The 10,103-nt window shown below is 39.2% G+C and overlaps 1 protein-coding gene across 2 annotated transcripts in view; it reads right to left on the bottom strand.

The window, feature by feature from the left end:
• Positions 1–4,018: 4,018 nt before the first annotated feature.
• pcp4a (Purkinje cell protein 4a) overlaps positions 4,019–10,103 on the bottom strand; it is a 28,588-nt gene continuing 22,503 nt past the window's right edge. Inside the window, exons 3-4 of one of the 2 annotated variants that reach the window (XM_035666015.1) lie at positions 7,301–7,333; positions 4,019–5,015 (exon numbers count right to left, since the gene is read on the bottom strand). In XM_035666015.1, coding sequence (XP_035521908.1) covers positions 4,885–5,015; positions 7,301–7,333 — 164 coding nt within the window. In that variant the 3' untranslated portion in view covers positions 4,019–4,884. The remainder of the gene's footprint in view (positions 5,016–7,300; positions 7,334–10,103) is intronic. The other variant, XM_035666016.1, reaches the window with a different exon arrangement.

The raw sequence follows: 10,103 nt of genomic DNA, 5'->3' as shown, positions 1-10,103 counted from the left end.
TAAAATATGTCAGTAAATACCCAATTTCTCAGAGAAAAGTTAGTAACAAGTGGCTAAATGAGACTACATAGGTTGTTGGGGACATTAAATGTCATCATGACAAACACATAAGAACCCATGGTGACAAGTGTGTCACACACACTTTGAATGTCCTTGAATCTTCCATATACAGCTTTATGCTTGACCTTAACTCATTAAGTCCCTAAGTGACATCTACAAAACATCCTGGTGTGGTGGTCATATGACAGTCATGTGACTGTGACAGGAAAGTGTCCCCTCCAAAATGTGGGTGTGACTGAAATGACAGAAAGGAAGGAAATGAAGGAAATGGCTAAATTCTAAAGACTTGTTTTTTGTTACTAAGGTAAGTTTAAACCCATTTAACAATTCTAATATCTTAATAGTATGTCCTGTATTGCATTTAATCTGTTCTGACCATATTTCCTGAACAAAACAATATAAAACGAGTTACGAAAGTGTTGCTGTGACGTATACGTCACAGCGGGCTTTTAACCTTCAAGTCGTCATGGAATATGACGAGACGATATGATGTGACGTTTGTGTACAATAACAAAAAAGGTAATAAGCCCCTCAATTAATTTCACTGTTTCAATTATTTCGAATTAATATATGCCCTGTTGTTCAATTTAAAGTATATTTTAAGAAATACAAACAAAAAATAATGTCAAATTATTAAGGTATTAATTGAGTATTTATTTACCAAAAAAGCCCATTGTGACTTATATGTCACATCGCAGATCTTTGACATTCAAAAATAAACAATCAGAAATGTGTTCTATGAGTTCCACTTGGTCTGTGGCAAATCCCCCATAATGCACCTTCAAGGAGAAATGGCTCTGGGTTCTTATCAGCAACAGGCCTCAGCTTGTGGCCTTCATCTGGATCACTGATTATTTCTCCAGCCCTCTTAACCCAGAAGAAGCAGCTGAGGGAAACAATGACTAACACTGCAAGTGTAAACATTTCACCTCTAACAAGCGGCAAACGGTAGAAAGTACCCAGATCACAGGAAATTATTCTTTTAAGAGATTGATTACATTTTTGTGCCAGAAGTAACATGGGAAGAATTCAACTGCAGAAGAACCACCAACAATGCCTCAAAAAACTAGAATGCAGTGCAACTGGAGATGTTGTATTGATATGGGGTGTAGCCATAAACTGAATCTGTGTCCCGAATCCATACTACACACTAATCCTAAGCAGTCTGCAGTATGCAGTGTAGTGCATTGTAAATCTAATTACATGGTGCAAATATCGCATCATTTCCTGTTATAAAAGTATGTTGATTTCTTGCACACTAACTGCAAAAACAGTATACTGTAAAGATTAGTGTATAGTATGTACAAGTCAGTATGCCTGTATAAACGTGATGTCTACAGGACAGGGTTGAATTGCTTTGTATTATGGAACTGAGATACAGCTATAGACATGCTCCAGGGTTACCTGCTTGTTGGTAAGCTGACATCATAAATCCACAAACCCATGACCCCTCTAACTGACAGCACTTGGTCACTGCCATGTATAGCTTATCTGTCAAAAGGCATTCTGGTAAATGCCGGCAATAACAGGCTGGATGAAGTTACAACCATGAATTCAAATTTAGACTGCTGAACATTGTAGGTTGATTAAAGGTCCAAAAGTATAGAGCCTTGTGCTTTTACAGCCACCGTATTTTCTCTGAGAGGTATTCAGTTGGCTGCAATCTGCAACTTCATCGTTAGATGCCACTGAATCCTACACACTGGTCCTTTAAATCAGTTTAATTGAGTCTGAGGGGAAATCTCTAATAAAGTCTGTGAAAATGTAAAATGTCACGACTTCTAGAAATGACAGCATTAGCCTATAAATAACCATTTTAAATCTTATCATAGGTGTAAACTTGTACAGTTCATCATTTTGAGTGTTCTTGCCTAAACTGGTTTAGTAATTGAAGACCTTCCAACCTGCCATTCTGAAGCTTCTGCATGAGCCTCACATGTCTTGCCTGCTAAATTGCTTCCATGGTCTCACATCACAAGAGGGGGGTTGCAGCAGGAGGGCATATTACTCAGCATGAGAACTATATCTGCCACCACCTCTGAAGTCCACAACAAATTAAGCGTGGTAAGAGAGATTTACTTGCCGCCACACTCTGTGGTTAATAACTGCTGTCATCAATAAGGTTCAGGAGACCTGAATTCTTCCCTCTGATCAGCCTGAGAAATATGAAGCTGTCGCTGGCAGCGCTGGGGAAAACCATTCCAAACATGTTAAGTGATAAAGAACTGGAGCAATGAGCATTGTACCTTCCTGAACAGTTTGCAGCTGACAGCCGGCATTGTTTGTTTCATTCGTTGAATGTTTTTTTGCGTGTTTTTTCTCCTTAAAATCAAGTTATTGCACCTGGACAGAAAAACTCCATTGACTTCTTATAGATTTTATCAAAGAAAATCTCCACAATGAGGTACATCATTATCTGTTCAACAAATTCAGTCTAGGTATTATTATTATTATTAAAGCACACTCATTTGTCAGTCCACAGACTTTATCAAATGTTACTGAATATGTATTCATTAACTGATGTATAGTTTTAGAGAAATACCTGCACACTGCAGTCTCATTTCCATTTTATTATTCTGTATTTCTTCTTGTGAGCATTTTTATCTGAATATGGTCTGTGTTTATAAACAGTTGATGATGAAACAGGATATGTCATCACTTCCTGTTGAGAGAAAAGTAAATGTGAAGTAAATTGTCTAATAGAACAAAAGTGCAAGGGACAAGAAAACACTGAATTTGTCAAAAAAAGAAGCCTATTACGATTGTTAAAAATGATTTAAAAAAACAGCAACAGGAAATAATCTGCTCATTCATCCAGATCAGATGTTTTACACAAACCTCCTGCAGTTAATGCATTCTTTATTGTGGTTCAATGTATAGTTTTTCACTTGAAAATCTGAGACTTGAAAGGTGGTGGCTAAAGGGTCACATAGTCACAAGCTACTTTGCATAGAAATCTACCTAGATCCAGAAGACAAAAAGCCAACGTGTTGTTGTAAAAAGGATTGTATGAATTTGTAAAGAAGATTCACAAGTTGTCTCTCTGAATGACAGCATTACAAAATATCATAGTAGCCTAAACTGAACTACACATGTACGGGGCTATACCCGTATAAGGACTTCCTGCAGGCATTTTAATGCAGAAATGTTTCTCAGATCAATCAGGATGAGTTAATGTGCAATATATATGCAGTCTGCTGTAAAAGGGCATGGAAAACCATCAGTACATCAGGGTCTTGTAACTGTGCTGACTAGAGTATGTGGCAATCTAGTGCAGCAGTGAGTGAGTTTGTTGCAAGGTCAAGGTCATATCAGTTGAATGATCCAAATTATTATTCAGCATTTTGTTTGACATTGTGTTTATGTTTTTAAAAAGGTTGTAACAGATCCTAATATAGTGAATCCAATTTACTGCACATGCTGCACACACTCTGGTAGTCATTCCCAACCTTTTTCCTAAAGGGACCCCCTTGTTATCATTGAGTAAACTGACAACCCCTGAATAAGTGACATATTTTATGAATTTTTCATATTATATTAAAAACTGTACAATGAACCCAAACAGTGAACTCAGTAACTGCAGGATGTTTGTGTAAAACAAGTGATTTAGACGAATATTGAGCAGATTATTTCCTGTTTAGAGACCTTTCTATACAATTCTCTGTCTGTATGATTGTTAACAATCATACAGACTTAATAGGCTTATTTTTTGACAAATTCATTGTTTTCTTGTCCCTGACGCTTGGCAATTGTTTTATTAGATAATTTACTTTACATTTACTTTTCTGTATATTTTAATGTTTTCTTACAGCCTTGAAAATCGAGAAGGCCTTGTGACCCAACCATTAATCTTTTGGAACCCCCAGGTTGGGAACCACTTGTATACAGTACAGTGCAGCTGCTTACCAGAACAATTTGGAATGATACACAGTAAATCAACACTTCTTTCCAACGTCTTTATTTCTCTGTATGAATGTGTGTGTGTGTGTGTGTGTGAGTGTGAGTGTGCAGGCTTGCATGCATAATTGCGTGTGCTTGTACAGTATATATGTGTGAGCCAACTCAACAATGCCATTTAAATCACATTAAGGAAAGAAACACAAATCAAAAGCACAACATCTACAGTCAAAGACACACAGCTCAGAGAGGTTCATCTCAGCGGATGCAAAGACATGATGGAGGGGAGACCTCCGACTTCGAAATACAAATTAGACATTGATTTGATTTTAAAAGCAACAGTCGTACGGCATGAAAGCGGCAGCTGTATGGGATCATTTTACGCAGCCAGAGGGAAATGCCATTACCAGACCTCCAGCAGAGCTGAAACATCTTTTGATTATGACGCCTTGCAAAGACTATCAATGAAATCATGACCCAGGTTTAAGTGTCAATCACAGCAATGCATGTGGCTTTATATTCCCCCTGAATTAAAGATAATCGTTGTTTGACAATTTATGAGACTTATTTTAGTTTTCTGTTAACATGGGTATATTACAGTGTGACATAAAAAAAACTACTCAAACTTTAAGCTCTACTGCAGCTACACTGTGTCATTGAAGTAAAAAACAGAAATAGCAAAATTACAGAAAATATTTAAATACATACACCCATAATTTGATCATGTATAATTTCTGTATATAATAGTTAATAATTACACACACACTTTCACAAAGATACTATTTAGCCCCAGACCACCCCACCCCCGACCTTCCACCTTCAGGAATCCCACCCCTACCCTTCCTTTTCAGTTCATGACGGTGCAGTTTGATTGACATGCAAGACCGGGCCCACATCGATTGGCAACGCAGCTGACAGTGCTCCGCTCTAAGACTTCACATCCTGCTTCTTTTTCTGGAATTTCCTGAACTGTGACTGGATGGCCACAGCGGCCTTCTCAGTCTCCGGGTTCTCCATGTCGATGTCAAAGTCTTCTGGGAGGTTATCCTTCTTCTCATCTGGGGAGAGGAGAGGAGAGGGGTGGTGGTGAGAAAAAGGGTGGGACATTCATAAACTGCTTGTTAATACTTAAACTTTGTCTTTTCAAAAAAAATTAAAAGTCCTACCTTTGTGATGCCTTCTTACTGCCCCCTGAGGTTGGAGGGTGGAAAACACCCACTACAACTGTGGTTCTCAACAACATCAGTGGGTTATTCCATCCTCCAGGCCTCATGGGGAAGCAATGAGCTCATTACAGTCTGGCGCACCACAATAAAGTGCTGCTGAGTTCTAAAACCCACAAATGAGTTAACACTTCGGTTCGTCGCCTCAAAGTCAGTGAGTTTTTGGTTACATGTCTGAAATATCGTCTGTGGTTAACACAAGCTTACGTCAGCAAATAATATTTAAGCTTTTATGTTGTAGTTGCTAACAAGTGGCTAAATGAGACCACCGAACAGCTGAGTGGTTAACGTTAGGTTTGTACGCATTCACACTTCACAAATCATAAAAGTGGTGTTCATTTGTGAAGATTATCTCGCTGAACAACACATGTAAGTATCATAAACCTTTGTTCGCCGCAGAGCTTATTTTCTGCGAAAATCTAAACTCTAATGGAAAAATCCCATTGGCTTTTTGTCAAAGGAACCAGGCGATACTAACTTCCGGGTTGGACTACAAAAATACATCAATGTAGCATCTCAATAGCTGCCCAACAGCCACAGGGGGCAATAACAAGCACATTAGATACTTTCTTGGACAGGCAAAGGTGACATTTGTGCTTTATCAGAAGAGTTTTCCAAAAAATAAATTCAGATTTTCTGTGGAAACCATCCAGGTCTCCCAACAACATTGTTCACCTCTGTCGATATCGTTATCCTTGTGGTGTGGACTACACCATCCACTTGAGTTAAAATGATTCTTAAAAAGCTGTATTTGTAGTAGGGCTGTCCCCTAATATTTGAATAAGCTGTTAGTTCATGATAAGAGTCATAGTCGACACACTTTTCATTAGTCAGATATTCAGATATTACAGTCAAACAGGAGCTGTGCCTTGTCACCAGGACTGTTGCAGCATGGACCTTTTCTCTGGTAACACAGCGCTGCTGCATGTGCTAACTGCTGATGAGCCGCTGCCACTACTACGGGGGTCCTATTAGCGGACTGTACCCAGACTGCGAGCTCGTTGTACCGGGGGAGATTTGTGGAGGAGGGAGAGGAGGAAAGGCATGAGGGAGAGGAGCGAGTTTGTAGCAAGTTAATTTTAGTAACTGTTAGCGTTATAAGTGTGTAGAAATAAATGAATATTCAGTCTCCTTGCTGCTTGTTCTGACAGTGAGAGTCATTACTGCTTTTTCCATTATCATTTAACAGGCGGCTGTTAAAATAGATATATTTAAATAATTCAATAAATATCGTAAACGTTTGACGACCAATGGCTTTATCTAACGACTGCTAGTTGACTAGGGAAATCTTTAGTCTGGGACAGCCCTAATTTATAGTTATTATTATAGTTATCATTCTTGGTGTGGATGGCCCTTTAGACTGTTCTATATTTCTTCCTTAATTTGTATCATTGTCAGGGTGGAAATGCCTCTATTATTGAGTTCAGACAATTATTTGACACAAACACTCAGTATGCCCTCTGAGAAAGGGTAAACTCTGTGAAGGGAAGCCTGTAAAATAACAATTATTTTACATAAACATAGCTGAACAAATAAATGGAGCCATAAAACGTGCAAAGAAAATAAAATTTCATTGCAGGTTTTACAGGCAGTTTTTTTTCTGTTGCAGTGTTAAAGGAGTGACCTCATTCATGTCAGACGTAAATGTCATTACAGATGTCTGACATTCAATAAAAGGACAGCACAGAAGCTCACATATCGACAAACGAGGCTAACAAGGCGACTGCTCTCTATCTGACAGAGAGGATGTGGGTCTTTTATGATCGAAGAGTCAAACTTCTTTATTTAAAACACATACTGTTCAACATCCCCTTTAATCTTCCTGTGTGAAAAGAATGAGACATGCCTTGTTGAAAGAAAAAGAAACGCTGCTTATTTAAAGGTTCATCTTCATTCTCGGTGCTGAAGCGTCCAAACAGTGAGTGCACAGTCAAGACTGACATCAAGTCAGCGCTGACTGCTCACATGTGTGTGATTAAAACAATTGAAAAGGTTTTATGGGATGTGACATAGTCTGTTAGTTGTCATGCAGTAAGATGCTCCGTGCATGGTTGTGTGGACCTCCTGTGCGAGGTGTGGGCTCTAGCATAAAGGGAACCTTTTCCAAATAGCCTACTTACGTTTAGCTGGAATCTTTTGTTGACCTTGAAGCCCTTGGATGACATACGTGACAATGAAAACAACATTCATATTTCATGATTGCAGAAGCCACTTAACCTCTCCGTCAGTCTCTCTCACACACACACAGCTTCCTCCTCTCAAATCACACCTGCTCCACAGGGCCGATGCCCTATACACCACAGAGGGCATAAGACTAGACATGTCACAGTTTCACCAATATGTTCCTCTGCTACATTAATGAATCAAATTGCCACAAAGGATGATGGGATTATTTTCTTAAGAGGTTTGCGAAAGGTCACGTTCAAATTGGTTCCTGTGAGATTTAAAGGAACCTGAGAGTAAGGACAAAGATTGATGAAGGCCCAGTCAAAAGAATACTGAGCAACGAAACTTCAAAAAGGTGACCTGTGAAGCCAAGCAATGACTGTGGAAACTGAACCGCAAGTTAGACACCAATATATTCACAAACAATGGATAAGGAACACATTTATTCCCTCAAGCTGTGAGGTACAGTGTCTATAAGAAAAGGGTAAGTTATTGATTTCCATACTGACATGATGCCCTTTCAGTCAATCCCAACAAGTCATTGTTAGCTTGTGAGCTGGCTGGCGGATAGCACATCCAGTCAGCATTGAAAAAAATCTTTCTATTGAAAGACTTGTGAAGAGGATCTCCATAATTATCATGTACTGAATATATTATATATGTTATATATGGGATCAATAAAATCCTTACCAGGTACCAATACAGAGACAAATACAGACAGGTGACAAATTAAAGGAAAACCCTGAATGAATGAGTGGAGAAACATGAAACATGCAGATACTTTTATACATGACACGAGGGGCCAACCAAAATAATGTGACGAACACCTATGGAATTATGGAGAGGAGAGACTGGGAGCTTTGTGTTGATTTTTCCTTTAAATTGTCACCCATCTGTAGGGAGTTGGGAAATAAGGGGGTAACAACTTTGTGTTTAAGTGGTACTTTAAATGACACTGTAAATATGTTTGACATTGCTGAGTACCTATTAAATAATTACAGGGTGCAGTAATATTGTTACTGGACAATAAAGCAGGATAACTGGGGTAACATGGTTGATACAGTGCAATAAAACTAGTTGGTTTTTTTACAATCATTATTTAGTAAGAAGTCACACAGTGTACAGAATTAATGCTGCTGGGGAACAAACATTAGGCTTCTTCTGGGTTCTGGGTTTTTATGTGTAATTTGTGTGATTTATTTCTGGGTCCCTCCAAAACACAAATATTTATACTAAATATATTGTTCAGACTGCCATCTACAGAGGAAACCTTGGACTCTTGTAGAAGCTGGACAACCTTCCTTTCTTAGCAAGAAAACGCATTCTGTTTAATTAGATAGAAGAAAACCTACTTCTGTAACACTTGATTGGAAAGGCCCTGTGCCAAAATAAAAGGAAATGACGACAGCTTTATGTATCTATGATAGCCTCTGATAAATGTCATCCCCAGTGAGCTAAATGACCAAATCCTGGACTGGAGGGATCCTGACATTTTTGTGTAATTCATATTAAGTGGATTAGCCTGTACATAATAGTAATCTACAAGTTAATGTGTAAATGGGGTTAAAATGTGTCCTTTTTACGATCTTGACGTTAAAATGGATACATCTTGTATCATCCACTTCTTTCCCCCTCTGTCATCGTCCTATGATGATTGATATTTTGATGTGCTGAGCATTGTTTAATTAAATATAATATAATGAATATAATGATTTTAAAAAGTACCTTTCTTGAACTGTACATTTATTAGAGTGAATTAGGCCCTGTCCATACGAGTACACAACCTTACCCAATACGCTTTCAAAAAAATCTCCGTAAACACGGCGCCAGAAAATATCTGTGCCACACATTCACTGGAAACGACAAAACGCTGTAAGTACAGATGCCAGGCCTGTCAGTGCTGGCGCTTGTGACACCCCGCGCGCCACACCCAATACCACTAAAACCTAAAAAGAATAGATGGAAGCATTGCATATAAAGGTTGACGCCGCTGGTGCACCAAGTCTGTAGCAAGAGGCCGTTCTAGCGGAGAGGCCTGGCCCCAAGTGCCCTAACTTAAGTCCCATTGTACCGAATTTTGGCTTGCAGTTTCCCACCCAGAGTTCCACCTGGGGCGGGCGATCGCCCATGAGTGCAGAATGAATTGGGAAGCTAGATTGGAGCTAGACGGCTCAACAGTTTGGTTCTCTTTCACCTTGATTGTCGTTGAGAAATCTCAGATTTGATTGTAGTTTTTCTGCAAGGTTCAACCGCATGGGTTATCAGGTCGACAAGTTGAATGAAGCGACTAGTTATCCGTGTCCTTTCGATTTCCTTAGTAAGGACGAAGTTGGTTGTTTGCCCATAACACGCTCAGCATTGCTCCTGCTAATGAAGCCGCTGATTGGTTCATGTTGAACGGACCTGATCTCCACGCACCAGCAGAGATCCCGCGCTTGATGGCATCATCGGCATCCGAAGCGCGGACGGAATGTTAAGGTGGACTTTTTTCACCCCAAAGTTCTTTGTTTTGTGGTTTGCTGGCCAGCTTTTTATCTGCCCTAATCGTTTATGTATGCTCTAACGTATTAGACATTGCTCTGGAGTACAAAGTGGACTCGAGGCTTTGCGTAAAGCAAGTATCTCTGGCCGTAACGTATTGTTATGACAATCATTGACATTTTTAAAAGCTTTTAAAGCAAATAAGTGACTCTAAAAATCTAACACCCAGCAAAGTGTAATTTCTTTTGCAATCCCCTTTTCGAAAAATGGCAACGT

Source organism: Morone saxatilis, unplaced genomic scaffold (assembly GCF_004916995.1).
Source record: "Morone saxatilis isolate NCDOM2014 unplaced genomic scaffold, NCSU_SB_2.0 Contig20, whole genome shotgun sequence".
NCBI lineage: Eukaryota > Metazoa > Chordata > Actinopteri > Moronidae > Morone > Morone saxatilis.
The sequence above is the reverse complement of the archived record's forward strand: the minus strand, read 5'-3'. Positions and strand labels throughout refer to the sequence as shown.